Source organism: Sporothrix brasiliensis (assembly GCF_000820605.1).
Source record: "Sporothrix brasiliensis 5110 chromosome Unknown Cont12, whole genome shotgun sequence".
Lineage (NCBI taxonomy): Eukaryota > Fungi > Ascomycota > Sordariomycetes > Ophiostomatales > Ophiostomataceae > Sporothrix > Sporothrix brasiliensis.
Window position 1 is genome coordinate 178,030 of NW_024467131.1, and position 15,082 is coordinate 193,111.

General features: G+C 55.6%; 3 protein-coding genes across 3 annotated transcripts; all 3 read left to right on the forward strand.

Moving 5' to 3' along the window:
- Nucleotides 1-1,501: 1,501 nt before the first annotated feature.
- Nucleotides 1,502-3,383, forward strand: SPBR_03929 (uncharacterized protein; the record flags this gene model as incomplete). Its single annotated transcript, XM_040762217.1, has 5 exons — nt 1,502-1,512; nt 1,593-1,662; nt 1,755-1,835; nt 1,922-2,698; nt 2,775-3,383. The coding sequence occupies 5 exons, from the start codon at nt 1,502-1,504 to the stop codon at nt 3,381-3,383; spliced, it is 1,548 nt and encodes a 515-aa protein (XP_040623244.1).
- Nucleotides 3,384-5,955: 2,572 nt separating this feature from the next.
- Nucleotides 5,956-6,332, forward strand: SPBR_04017 (uncharacterized protein; the record flags this gene model as incomplete). Its single annotated transcript, XM_040762304.1, has 2 exons — nt 5,956-6,089; nt 6,221-6,332. 2 exons carry the CDS (start codon nt 5,956-5,958, stop codon nt 6,330-6,332), a joined length of 246 nt encoding a protein of 81 aa, XP_040623245.1.
- Nucleotides 6,333-6,348: 16 nt separating this feature from the next.
- Nucleotides 6,349-13,947, forward strand: SPBR_03882 (histidine kinase group protein; the record flags this gene model as incomplete). Its single annotated transcript, XM_040762170.1, has 1 exon — nt 6,349-13,947. The coding sequence occupies one exon, from the start codon at nt 6,349-6,351 to the stop codon at nt 13,945-13,947; it is 7,599 nt and encodes a 2,532-aa protein (XP_040623246.1).
- Between the last annotated feature and the right edge of the window lie 1,135 nt (nt 13,948-15,082).

The window sequence follows — 15,082 nt, forward strand, 5'->3', positions numbered from 1 at the left end:
ACTTAAAATGACACCTGTTTGTCTCATCTTGTGCTTTTTGCTTGGCGAGAAATACAGCCAGGATCAGGCTGCGTCTTTTGCACGTCGACGACGACGTCAGCCTCGCTGGTCTCGTCCCCTTGACGTACCTAACCCATCGGCCGAGTCTGCTGTTTTGGTTTTACTGGAATCTCAACCTTGTGGCACCCGGCTTCAAGAACAAACAAGGTGTTTCGATAGCAGTTGGTAGGAACGCCCCTAGGGTCCACCCACGATGATGGATGATATGCAGGTACACATCACGTTTGAGAATCACTGTATTTCTACGAGCATCGGATTGTATCACGTTGAAGCGCACTTCCATAGGCTAAAGGCTCTACCTATCCTACCTCGTTGCGTTCGCGCGTCATTCTGTTGCTTGTCTGCAGAACTGCGTCATGGGCTGCGGGAAAGGCTTATGGGCAATCTCTGGTACCTTTATATATTTCGTACAGTGCTTCATAAATTACTCTGTACGAACAGAAGTACAACGTAAGTACAGACCACGCATATCTTTGCCGAAATGACGGACGGGTACTTCTGTACTGTCAGACGCTGTCCCGTTATTCTCTCATATCAAGTCGGAGATGAGCCCAGATCGTCGACAATGACCAGGGAGCCAGGGAACCAGGGAAACCAGATTTTACGACCTTGTTCCTCCGTCGAGATCACCATTGACCAAACCACGCTGGCGTATCTCTTTCAGATTGTCGTCTTTTTTTTTTTTTTTTTTTTTTTTTTTTTTTGCCTCCTAACCAAAAATACCAAGGAAAAAAAAAAACTTTGAATAGCGTCCCAGCGTCCTTCCCAGTTGCCAGCACCCAAAAAACTTTAGTCTTTGGCGGTGGTCTTTGTTTTGGCTACCCGTTGTCAGTCATTTTTATCGCCCCACACAGCCTTCTTCTCTAACGCTAGCGCTCTGGCAGAAACAGAAAAAGACGTGGACAGGGGTCAGGGGCGAGGTGCTAGAAGATGGGCGTGGCAATGGCTAAAAAATCCAATAATAATTTTACTGGCCTATCGGCGCCCCGCCAATCGCCAATGGAGCAGGAGCACGCATTGGTTGGAGGGGGGGGGGGTTTGTGAGCGTACCTCTTTGTGCCTGGCCAACAGGGGAAGGTGGAGGGGGGCCAATGGCGTCCTTTATCTGGTCGCAACACGAGAAGGTGGCAGGAACGATTGAGAGAAAGGGCGAACGGCAGGAGCACGTTATTTCTGTATTTCTCTTATTTGCTCCTTTATCATTTGAAGCCGGAAAGAAAACAAACCAGGAACAGCTTCCGGGCAACCAGCACAACTAGCTGTACAGCATAGACGATCTGTCATCGCCTGTTTCCTGTCCGCGCCTCGTCTGGCTGATTTTTCTTTTCATCTAGAGCTTCTCCAGCCTTGCCCTTACCGCTCTTTCTGCATCCTCGTTGTCCAATTCCGCCCCCTCCCAAACCTTTTCTTTTTACCTCCACAAACACATCCATCCGCAGCAATGGCTGATCTGTACGTTGCCTACACTCGTTGTGCTTCTCAATTGACCTTGAGACCGCAAGGCTGACCCTAGCTTACTTGTTTGTCTATAGCAACGTCGACGTTCTTGTGATCGGTGCTGGCCCGACCGGTCTCGGCGCCGCCAAGCGCCTCAACCACATCGTAGGCATCCATGTCACGCTTCTGCACGGCGCATTGCCTGGCCCTGCAGCTCGTTACCAAATCTGCTCTGTATTCTGACAGCTTTCCTCCAGAACGGCCCTTCATGGCTGATTGTTGACGCCAACGAGAAGGCCGGCGGCCTGGCTTCGACCGACGTCACCCCTGAGGGCTTCGTATGTGATGCGCCCTTTCTCCTGCCCTCTTGAGGCGCCAGAAACTACGCAGGACCTCGCGCTCTAACAACCGTTCATGTTGACAGCTGTACGACGTCGGTGGTCACGTCATCTTCTCCCACTACAAGTACTTTGACGACTGCCTCGATGAGGCCCTCCCCAAGAAGGACGACTGGTACACCCACCAGCGCATCTCCTACGTGCGCTACCGCGACCTCTGGGTCCCCTACCCCTTCCAGAACAACATCTCCGTTCTGCCCAAGGAGGACCAGGTCAAGTGCGTCGACGGCCTCATTGAATCCGCTCTCGAGTGCCGCGTGGCCAACACCAAACCCGCCAACTTCGACGAGTGGATCGTGCGCATGACAGGCACTGGCGTCGCCGACCTCTTTATGCGTCCCTACAACTACAAGGTGTGGGCTGTCCCCACCACCAAGATGCAGTGCCAGTGGCTCGGCGAGCGCGTCGCCGCCCCCGACGTCAAGAACACCATCCGCAACGTCATCCTGAACAAGGTCGCCGGTAACTGGGGCCCCAACGCCACCTTCCGCTTCCCCGCTCGTGACGGCACTGGTGGCATCTGGATCGCCGTGGCCGACACCCTGCCCAAGGAGAAGAAGGTCTTTGGCAAGAAGGGCGAGGTCGCCAAGGTGAACGCTGACAAGAAGATTGTCACCATGGCCGACGGCACCACCATTGGCTACGGCAAGCTGGTCAACACCATGGCTGTGGACAAGCTTGTTGAGAAGATGGAGGACAAGGCGTTGATTGACCTGTCCAAGGGCCTCTTCTACTCGTCGACCCACGTCATCGGTGTCGGTCTGCGTGGTGAGCGCCCCGAGCGCATTGGTGACAAGTGCTGGGTATGTCCGAGTGTGTTGGTCGCCGGTGTTTTCTGTTTGTTGTTGATATGCATACTAAAAGCCTGTTGTTCTCCAGCTCTACTTCCCCGAGGACAACTGCCCCTTTTACCGCGCCACCATCTTCTCCAACTACTCGCCCTACAACCAGCCGCAAGCTGATGTCAAGCTGCCGACGCTCTACCACGCCGACGGCAGCAAGCCCGCGTCGAGCGAGCCCGAGGCCGGCCCATATTGGTCCGTCATGCTGGAGGTGTCGCAGTCGTCGCTCAAGCCCGTCGATGAGGAGAACCTGCTCAAGGACTGCATTCAGGGCCTTATCAACACCGACATGATCAAGTCCACTGACGCGATCGTGTCGACCTACCACCGCAAGTTCGTCCAGGGCTACCCGACGCCCACCCTGGAGCGCGAGGGCGTTCTCAAGGAGCTGCTGCCCAAGCTGCAGGACAAGGACATCCTGTCTCGTGGCCGCTTTGGCAGCTGGCGGTACGAGGTCGGCAACCAGGACCACTCGTTCATGCTCGGTGTGGAGGCGGTTGACCACATTGTCAACGGCGCTGTCGAGCTGACGCTCAACTACCCCGACTTTGTCAACTCGCGCCAGAACACCGAGCGTCGCCTGGACCAGACATTCGCCTTTGGTACCCAGGCCCCGAATGCGTCCCTCCCCTCGCGTGAACGTTAAGGCGCTCTGTTCTAGGTGCCTGCCACTGCAATGGGGGCGACAGAGGATGGTAGGTAGCGAGCGACATGCTGACAAAGCATGCCTTCTTCGAGACGAGCAAAATATACAGTTAATGATAGCGAATTGTCTGCAAGAAAAAGGGGGACAAAATTCGAGGTTACGCATTCATTGCTCAGACAGAGCGAAATTATTACTTTGATTTAGTTAGATGGAGATGAATAGAACGCGCTGATTTACTTTCAATTTACTTTCCCTTCATTCCCCCTTGTTCTCTCTTATTTCTATGCTGTATGTTATGTCTGGCGCTGATACATAGACCTAGTTTTATTGCTCACGCAGGTCCATGCGCCAGTTATGCAACCTCTCTTTGTGTGCGAATAGGTGCATGCCACTGTCGATATGACAAGTCGCTGGTCATCTTTATAGAAAATCGCGAAGTGTGCCAGTCTACTTATTTACAACAGCCCGAGTGTAAGTCGTTTTTGCTCACCTTTGTTCTGCGTGATGACTGTATTTTAACTAGGATTATAAAGATAGCTCTCATCCCAGTGCCTGACCTTGCCATTCTTGCATCGTCCGTCTTTGTTCGCCGCCGTACAGTCTATCCCTTGTGTGCCTTGTTGTTCCTGGCGCACAATCCAATCTCACGATCCGCCACTGGCACTCCGCTTCACGTCGTAGCACGCATGTCGAAGACGGCTTACGAATGCAAGCCACACAATCCCGTCCTGTAGAAACAACATATTGTTTGCTAGCCCTTCAGAGCCAATACCAGACCTGCAGAAGTACGGAGTACAGAAATCTTCGACGGGGGGCGACGAGGTCCATTGAACACTGCCAGACTGCGTCATAAATGGTGCACAAAAGACAATCGCACAAGAACGGCACGAGTCTCGACAGCCACAAGGCGATCGAATGACCCAAGTGTGACGGGCTTTCGTGTCGGCATAGCCGCCGTAATTGGCTGTTTGTCGAGACTGACATCATGTTGTGCTTTTTTTGGGATGAATGCCATGCATCCCACGTAAAAGGATCAAAAGTAGCCTGTATGTACTTTCTGGCGTGCTGTTCTACAGAAAATGACGTAAAAGTACACGTCCACGACCTTTGTATGCGAACGCACAGTAGTGCCCGCCATGACATTCCCCCCAACGATTTTTGGACAAGGCACTTGCAGCTGTAATTTTAGTGGGTAGAAGTATTACGGTATATAACATGGGCAGCAAAACAGTGAGAAGCAACAATGCGGATAAGCGCGTAGAGGGTAGTAGTGTAATTACATTCGTACTGTAAGATACGGTGTTGCAGCAATGGCGACCCATGCACAGCGCTGTCTAGGGGGCTTCGTGCTCTTCGTCGTCCTCTTTCCATATATGTGCGGCGCCTTCCTTGCCCACATTTGGGTCGGTTTAGGCAAGTCCGAACGAGAGTTGCTGTGATCGTTCTATTCTTCTGCAAAGCGGCATTTCCGTTGAACATCTTCCCCACGTTCCCTCACCTTTCCCTCCTATCTACCGTATTGCCCCATGCCCCCATTCCCGTGCCAACCTTGATTGCATCCTGTGTTCGCATTTCATTTCCTTTCTTTCGTATCTACATTGTCTTTGTTCACGGTCGTGAGTTGACCATACGCGTGCAAACCTGGCAGTGTGCAGCTTCATAACGCTTCACCGACACAACAACCTTCAGCAGCTTCGGCGTCAGTTTTCGCACCCACTCATTTCCCCTGGAATACACACCCGTTCGCGTTTGGCGCCTGATTTCTCAACAGGCAGCCCAACTAGCAGACCTAAGTCGACATTTAGCGGCACCCGCTTCTTACTGAGTCGGGGTTTTGGAGAGAAAGAGCAGCTTCACAGCACAGTGACAAACAAACGCCTTTGCGAACGAGGAGGAGAGGTGAGACACGAAACGACACTAGCCAGTAGTGTGGCTATAACTTGGCGTGTACCTTCGTGCTGGAACCGCTCGGCGTCCCGTCATTTCGTGCTGCCTGTTGACTTTTTCTGCCCAGATCGATCGCCCGATACATCGATAAACGAAGTGGTAAAAGAGAGGGAAGCGCGCCGCCAAGCTCACCGACCGCAACAACCGCAAAAGGGGCCGTACGCACGCTGCCCGTCGCAAGGAAGCACAAGGAAAAGAACGGTGGTGTTTTTCTTTACGGAGCAGGTCCTCGACAAGCCACACATCTTCGGATGACTAGATTCCTTTCCGATAGCAGCCTCGCTCTCCAAATCCCGACCCCTCAGACGACAGGCAAGCCCGGGCCGTGACAGACACGCGCCGGCCGATTAGCAATTTCTCCCCTTTTCACCCTGTTTGCATCTTTCCGTTGTCGTCCGGCACCGCCGAATTCGCTTGCCAATCGACTTGTTGACGCCTGACGATGCAGCCAAAACGGATATCGACGCAGCCTGGCAGAGACTAATCACTTCGAGGGAACCTCGACCTGAAGAGCCTCAACCCGGTCGCCCAAAGCAAGCCGCTCCTTGACATCGACAACGGCGCACGCGAACGACAACATACACGGCACAGAACTACCCGTGACGGCCTGCAACGCGTGGCCGCCATGGACATCAACGCGGGACCGCTGGTGGACGACTCGCTCGATCCACCGGCGCGCATGTTCGATCGTCTCCGCCAGATTGCTGGATACACCTGGGATGAGACGCAGCGGCCGCTACACACGAGCTACGACAACTGGTAAGTTGGACAGGAGGTGCCGTGGTTGTTGTTGTTGATGTCATGGCCTTGTGATCTAACGCGGACGATTCCCAGGCATGTCTTTGGCACGCGATTTGTCACCCATTTCGTGGCGTCCTCACAGTCTACAGTCCACCCCAGCCATGTCTCGAGCCCTTCACCTATCGGCCGCTTGGTCTCAAACCGGACACCCCCAGCAGACGGCTCTGTCTTCTCCCCAACGGCGACCGACGTGGCGAGTGAAGTCCATGTGGACAATATGTCGTCGGCATTGAGCTCGGCCTCATTCGCCTCGGCCAGTGAAGTCCTGGTCGAGGAGGCTGTTGTGGCACGGATATCATACCATGTGCTACGTGAAGAGCGGTCCTTTCACATTGTCAAGAAAATGAATCAGAGCGTCGACCCGCATGGCGAGCACCTTGCGAAACCCGTCGATCTCATGCGCTTGGCGCCGCACTCCAGTGACCGCGGTCCGCTCGCGGTCGCCATCTACCAGAGCCCCGGCAGAACCGACATGTCCAAGTTCACCGACCTTGGCCCGGCATTTTATTTTGCCCGCCGCATCGGCGACGCATGGGAAGCGTATATCAAGCCTGACATCAACCTTGGACCACCCATCAGCCTCGAGCTCTTTTTAGAGTTTGCCATTGGTGCAACGCAGTGCCTGGAACTGATCCACCACAGCCAGAATATCGTTCATGGTGAAATCCGCGGCGACGCCTTCCATTTCAACCCAGACACCCTCCAGGTCAAGCTGGTGTCCTTCGGCTCTGGCCTGCGGTCCTTTGAGCATGGCCTGATGAGCACGGGCTGGGCTACATTGTCCAAGGAGCTTGGTGCCAAGAATAAGCTGATGTATATCAGCCCCGAACAGACAGGGCGTATGCCCGCCGAGCCCGACTCACGGACCGATATTTACTCGTTGGGTGTTCTCTTCTGGACGATGTTGGCACAGCAGCCCGTTTTCGAGGGCGAGCTACCCCTGGACATTGTCCAGTGTGTCTTGGGGCGGCGCATTTTGAACGTGTCTACGGTCCGCCTCGACGTGCCCGACGCCATTGGCCGCATTATCCAGAAGTGCACCGCCAAGAACATTCATGATCGGTACCACTCGGCGAGTGGTTTGCGCCACGACCTGGTCGACGTGCGCAACTTCCTTGCCAACGGCGACCTGGCCTCCTTGAAGGACTGGCAAGTTGCTTCGCGGGACGTCTCCTCGTCTTTCATGCTCCCCACAGACATGATTGGCCGTGAGGAGCCGCGAGAGCAGCTGCTCACGGTCATTGAGCGTGTGGCAAAGAGTCATGCCACCAGCCACAAGGGCGGCGGGAGCCGCATGTCGGACGGCTCTAGCCTCTCGACGGCCGATTACCCTGACGTGGCCGATGGATCAAGCGAAGGCGGCGGTAGCTCCCTGGATGGTACGAATGCACGGAGCGGTTCGTTTACCCACACGGTGGCGTCCGATCCGAGGGCCTTTCGAGGTAGTTTCCACCCGTCCTTCCAGTCGGCCCAGTCGGCAGACTCGTACACCGTGTCGGTCGACGCCGTGAATTCCAATCACTCGAACCCACCCGCTGCCCGTCTGCCACAACGATCCTGGGACCGCAACCAGTCCGTCTCTTTTGACGCCAAAGGCCCCTTGGACAGCATCCTTGCTGAACGGGAGGGCTCCGCACGCCATACTGGCGGCTCCCTGACGGCTGACTCGGGCAGCCTATCGCGCCAGCTGGGTTCCGCCAAGTTCCGCCGCCGCGGACACTGTGAGATTGTCACAATCGAAGGTGCAGCGGGACTCGGCAAGAGCTGCCTGGTTCAGTCTGTACTTAACGACACAAGACGACGTGGCTATTGCGCGACGGCCAAATTTGACAAGGCCGGGAAGACGGCGTTCGGACCACTGCTTGGCCTGTTGTCGTCGCTTTTCCGCCAGGTGTGGGGCGAGCGGAACACGGATACGCCTTTCCACCAGTCGCTGAAGCAATACGTGCGGCCGCTCTGGCCCATGTTGCACCAGCTCCTCGGTCTCCCCGAGTTTTTGTTCAATACACCCGATGGGAGTCAACAGCCCCCATCACGGATGTCCAGTCCTCATTTGTCGACCAGCATCCAAGGGAGGCATCCGCGCGCGGCTGACCTCCGCCGCCGTGGCTCGTCGCCTGGGTCTTCGGTATCGTCAAACTTCAGCCCCGTGAAGAACAGCTCGGCGCCGAGTAGTATACGGTCGTCGAATCCAGCAAGCCAAGATTTTCTCCGCGCCGGTGCGGCAACCAAGTCCATCCGCCTTATGAACACGGTCCTTGATGTTCTGCGCATGTTTACCAGCCACAAGTTTGTCTGCTTTTGCCTCGACGATCTGCACTTTGCAGACGACGAATCTCTCGACTTAATCACCCAGATCATTGGTGCTCGCTTGCGGATGGTCATTATCATTACCTACCGCCCCGAAGAGATCTCTCCCGAGAAAGTGCTGCGCATTCTCAAGTCACCGGACCCGGATGACGTCCAAAAGAAAGGCGGTCATACCATTACCAGAATCCAGCTCCGCCCTCTGAACGAAGAGGACATCATTCGATACGTGTCCTTGACGCTGAGCCGGCCAGAAGCCGAAGTCATAGCCCTGGCGGTCGTGCTGCAGGCCAAAACGGCTGGCAATCCGTTTTTCATGAGAGAAATGCTGAGCGCCTGCTACCGAAAAAAGTGCATCAGTTACGACTATCACGACAGCGTCTGGCGATTTGATATGAACCGCGTATTTGAGCAGTTCCAAGGTGACAGTGATTATGACCTTCTGAACACCGATTTCGTCACCAGCCGTCTGATGGAGCTGCCGCCGGCGTCGCGCACTATCCTGGGCTGGGCCGCTCTTATTGGGAGCTCTTTCTCGTTTGACTTAATCTGCCACCTCCTCAGCGGAGAATTTCTTTTTACCGACCATACTTGTCCGGGCCCTCTTGGCCAGCATACCCACGAGACCTTCTCACAGGACGACGCGGTTCAGGGCTTGCAGACGGCCATTCAATCCTACATCCTCACCTCGAGCGAAACAGACGACGGTTTTCGCTTTGCCCACGACCGATATGTCGTGGCATCGGCCGAGCTCGCCGTCTGCACCCCTCGCAAAATGCACTATGTCATTGCACGAACACTTGTTGAATACTATAGCGACGACCTGCGGATGTGGGACACGACGGCTGCCCACATTTGCGACTCGGTCGAGCTCATCAAGGAGCGTGTCACGAATCGGGAGCCGTATCGCAAGTTGCTCTTTGATTGTGGTCGCATCGCCACGGAGAACGGAGCACGCCCGGCCGCCGCCAAGTATTACAGCAACGCCATCGCCCTTCTCCAAGACGAACCGTGGGAGGATGATGGCATGGATGCCACATACAATGAGACGCTCCAGCTGTACCTCCGTGCCGCAGAGTGCTACCTGTACGTCGGCCATCAATCATTGGCAAACGGCATCCTCGACACCATCTACAGATGTGCAAAAGTCGCAATCGACAAGGCGCCGGCCTGGATTATCCAATCCCGCATTGATGCACAGGCGGGGAAGCAAACCGAAGCGCTCGAACGTCTCAAGGGCTGCCTCAAAGAACTTGGCGTCTCCGTCACGGACAAGCCTACCCACGAGCAGTGCGACGGCGATTTCCAAAAGCTCACGGCACGCATCAAGGACACAGACGGCCTCGACCTGCAAAGCTCGCCAAACTCGGACGACCCGGTTTTGGCTTCCATCGGAGCCGTTCTGGCCGAGGCAGCGAGCATAAGCTGGTGGAGCGACGATGTCTATTTCTACCATCTGTCGATCGTCATGGTGAATTTGCATCTCGACTCTGGCGCATATCCGCAGTCGGGCATCGGTTTTGTCCACTTGGCCGTCGTCGCCATCGCTCGATTCAATCACATGCAGCTCGGCGCTGACCTTGGCTCCACGGGCCTCGAGCTTCTGGATCGGTTCCGCGATCCCTTCACCATGGCACGCGGCTACATGATCTATGCGACCTTTGTAGGCCACATTCAGTATCCCTTGTCTGTGGCCGTCATCCAGCTGGAAGGATCCATGGAGTATGGTGCATCGGCCGGCGACCGTGTCACTGCCATCCTCGGATTTGGTCTGACCGCCTTGATGCGGTTCTATTCCAGCGAGGGGTGCTCCGATCTCGAGGCGTTCTGCCAGTACTGCTCCGAGGAGGTCCCGAACTGGCAAGAGGATCCTCAGGGCGGCACGCTCTTGATCGCCATCGGCCAAGTCAGTCGCGCCCTTCAGGGCAAGACGCATGTCTCGAACCCACTCGAGATCATGAACGATGACCGGCACAGTGCAGAAGAGTACAAAGAGTGGCTGCATGCATGCTCAACCAATGTGGATCGGTCGCTGCTGCTGTACGAGACGCTGGAAATTGTTCCCCTGTATCTGTACGGCCACTACGATCGTGTCATTCAGTTGGGTGAGCGATGCATGGAGCGGCGGCATTTGATTCTGTCGTCGAGAAACACGCGCCTTCTCATGCTGTTTTACGGCTTGGCTCTGGCGGGCATGGAGTTTCGCCAGCGAGACTACCCGCAACCCGATGACGCGGAAAGCGGCAACTTGCGAGCCAGAGTCCTCGAGACGACTGTTTCCAAAATCAAGGAGCTCAGCCAGTCTGTTCGCGACTGGTCCGCCGTCTCTGACATCAACTACTTCACATGGTACACGCTTCTCGATGCGCAGGTCTCTGAGCTGACCGGCGACTGTGGGCATGCCCTCCATCAGTACGAGGAGGCCTTGGACCATGCCGCCGAGCACGACTTCATCTTTGAGGAGGCTTTGGGCAACTATCTGATGGCGGGTATTTTTATTCGAAAACGCGCCCGGCGTTCGGCCCGCTCCGCCCTGCGTGATGCAGTTGGCCTGTACCGGCAGCTTGCCGCGGTCGGTGTCGCCGATCGCATTGAAGAAGAGCACAGCCTTCTCCTGCGTGGGCCGACGCGAAACCTGCGCACGCAAGATGCGGGCATTCAGACCGACTTTGCCGCCGATACGACCACGGTCCAATACCATGCTATCGAACACGACGAAGGCCAGGCCGCCGGCGACAGCATGACCGGCGGCGGCGAAACGAGCATGGCCGACCTGAGGGGCGAGCGCATTGGCGTCTGGCGCGGTGTGATGCAGGCCGAAGCGGAGGCGGGGGCAGCGGGGGCCGCTGGTCTCCCGGCCCTGGACATGATTGACTTGCACGCCATCCTGCAGTCGTCTCAGGTCATCTCGTCGGAGCTCCGCGTCGACGAGCTGCTCAAGACCATGTGTGATGTGATTTTGCAGACGTGCGGCGGCTCGGCGACGCAAGCCGCCATTGTCGTGCAGGACGAAGACGGCTCGTCCTCGGACTGGTGTGTTGCCGCAAGCGGTGAGCCAGACAAGGGAGCCGTCTCGCATCGGCCTGGCGTGCCTCTCAAGGGCACGTGCATCGTTGCCGAAAACGTGGTTCTCTATAGCATGCGGTTCCGTGAATCTGTGTTCGTGCCCGATTTGATTAGTGACGAGCGGTTCGGCAACGTGAGCGACAGCTGGATCCAAAGGAACCCGCACAGCAAGTCGGTCATTTCCATCCCGATCTGCCACGCCTCGAATCCCCTCCTTGGCGTGCTGTACTTGGAGGGTCTGCCTGGCGCGGTCACGGACAGGAACGTGATTGTCCTGCAGCTCTTGGTCAACCAGATTGGCATCAGCTACTCCAATGCCTTGGCCATCAAGGCGATCGAGAAGGTGTCCGCCGAAAACCGGTCCATGGTGACGATGCAAAAGACGGCATTGCGCAAAGCCATTGAGGCCGAGAACAAGGCCAAGGCCGCCGAGAAGGAAGCCAAGCGCAATCTCTTGCTCGCCGAGGCCGCCGAAGCCGAAGCGAACCGCAACGTCAAGCTCGCCGAGGAGGCAACCAAGGCCAAATCCATATTCCTTGCCAACGTGTCGCACGAGCTGCGCACGCCGCTCAATGGCGTCATTGGCAACTCGGAGCTGCTGAGAGACAGCAAGTTGACGCCCGAGCAGCAAGAGATGGCCGAAGCCATCCGTCTGTCTGCCGACCTGCTCCTTATTGTGATCAACGACATCCTCGACTTCTCACGGATGGAGGCCGACAAAATGAAGCTGTACATCACGGCCTTCAACCCCAAGGAACTCGTGCCGGAAGTCGTCCGCGCGGCCTCGTACCGCAACCAGGGCAAGACAAAGGCAGGCGTGGTCAAAATCATCAAACAAATCAACCTTCCGCCGAATCTCTTTTGTTTTGGCGATCCGGTGCGACTGCACCAGGTGCTCGGCAACCTCATTGGCAACAGCATCAAATTCACGGAGCGCGGCACAATTACCGTTGGCGCGCGGGTCGAGTCCGAAACCGAGGGTACGGTTACGTTGACCTTCTGGGTCGAAGACACCGGCATCGGTATCCCGCCCGAGCAACTCGCCAAGCTCTTCCAGCCTTTCAGCCAGGCCGATGCAAGCACAGCGCGCAAGTACGGCGGCAGCGGCCTGGGTCTCAGCATCTGCAAGTCACTCATCGAGACGATCATGAAAGGCAAGATCTACCTCGAGAGTGTCGAAAATGTCGGCACACGGGCGTGGTTCACGGTGACCTTTGACAAGGCTACCGGAAATGCCACTGCTGGCGACATCCCGGCGACTGTGCCAGCCTCGTCTCCTCTCGGCGACGACAACTCCTCTAGCCCCATTGCGTCTTCGTTCAACCTGGAGTCGGCCCTGTCGAACCCGGGATTTCAGAGATCGTCCCAACACTCGCATCCGCTCTCGCTCCGTACGTCCATCCCGACGGCGTCCCCGGACGAAGGGGTGGTGTCGACCAATCCGTACATGGACCTCAGCCAAATAGACCAAGACAAGCTGCGTGTGTGCATCGCCGAAGACAATCCCATCAACCGCAAGATCGCGATCCAATACGTGCAGCGGCTTGGTTACGAGACGGCCGATGCATACGACAACGGCCAGAAGGCGGTGGACGCCCTGCGGGAAAAGGCCAAGGAGGGTGTGCCGTACCACATCGTACTAATGGATGTTCAAATGCCTGTCCTGGACGGCTACGAGGCCACCAAGTTGCTGCGTCGGGACCCGATTAAGGAGGTGCGTGAAGTCCTGGTCATCGCCATGACCGCGTCAGCCATCCAGGGCGACCGTGAAAAGTGCTTGGCCGCCGGCATGAACGACTACCTTGCGAAGCCTGTCAAGTCCGAGGTCCTGAAGAGCAAGCTGGATGCGTACATATCAACGCCTCCCGGCAGCAACCCGCACCCGACCAAGGACACATCGACCCCAGCTCCACACAACGTTCGCTACGGCGGCACCGTCCCCAGCCGCTCCGCCAGCGCTGCCTCCGGTTCTACCGTGGAGCAGCGACCGGCGACCCTTCACGCGATGCAGGTCGACGCAAATGCCCAGCCGGGGCCAAGCGTCCCCTCGAACGTACCGGACACGTCCAGCACGAGACGGCAGCCGAAGAAGCTGACCAAGGCGCGGGCCAATAGCGACGCCAATGTCGCCAATGTCGCCAATGTCGCCAATGCCGCCCATGCCGCCACGCTCAACACGGAACCACCACCTCCTCCTCCACGCTCTGATTCTCCCAACCTCCCGACCAACCAAGATCGGCCCAAGATTGCCCCCGCTGTCTTGAAAAAGAAGACTCTTTCCAAACGTCATGGTGGTCGGCACAGCCCAGAGACCTTGGAGGGAGGGGGCAGCGCAGAGGGGAACAATGGCGACAACGGCTACCATGAAGGCAGCCGCTATGCTTCTGCCGCTGCTAGCAATGGAACCAGCAGCGGAACTGCCCCGCCTCCGCCGGCGCCTTAAAACGGCCCAATGGGTGAAAGGCTGCCCCTTTCCTTTCTCAACCTGTCTCACTTTGCAACCATCTCCTTGTTTTGCATCTCATTGCTCTCTCGTTGGAGTTCAAATTGGTGTCTACTTCTGGTCAGCGGTATACACGAGCGTTTGTATTTTTGTTGGATTTTTTTAGGGGGGGTTGAGACGTATTCTGTGGCCTTTCTACGTTTTGTTTGATTTTACTTTCTCGTCCGCTAAAGGAGTGTGCGGGCTACATAACGCCGGGATAGATATACCCCTGATGAGATACAGGACAATCGGGCATATGGACTTGCACATATGGGAAATATATGATGCAGACTTGTTGAGGGGACGATGGCAATTTGCTATTTTGTGTGTGTTCTTTTGGTGCAGAGTTCCAGCTCGAAACCGGCCACGTATCGCATGTTGTTTCTGTTGATTTTCTATTGAGACGGGTTTGTGGACGGAGGAAACCAATGAATAGAAAATGATGCTATTGTAAACACCACAACTCTTTTTTGTGTCTGCATCGACGTAACGAACTCTGTATTTGCGACGATTGCCAAAAAAATGAGATAACCGATACCTGAAATTCAAATGAGTCGACGCCAATCAAAACCTCACATATATAAGAAAGAGATGTGCAGAATATAAATAGCCCCGATGTGATTTCCAGAATTCCGCGGCCGAGCCTATTTGCTTTTTGTTTTCATATATCCCACCCAAGTGATCTTCCTCTCCATGCCCAAGACCACCAATGCGATATCCAGTAATAAAGAAAAAGTACAAAATAAAGTGTAACAAACAAAAAGAAACAAGTGAGCATCGTTTCCGTCAAAGCACGGCACAGGCTCCCTTCGTTGATGATATACAAATACATATACTCCGTACAAGACAAAATTTCCAATCGTGTAAATAGTACAGACAAAGTAGGAAAGCTGGGAAAGAAAATAAGCACCGTTGCGAGGTTGCAAACTAGGACAAATATAAAGCTGTCGACCATTCCGGACCTGAGAGAGAAATTGGATGTCGGTTTTTGGGCGAGGCTGTTCTTCGTAAGATTGAAAGTGAGTGAAAGCGGCATAGCCGTTCTCGGGCAATCCTACGCCGTGGTTCGTGAATGGCGGGCCCCCCTTTTTTT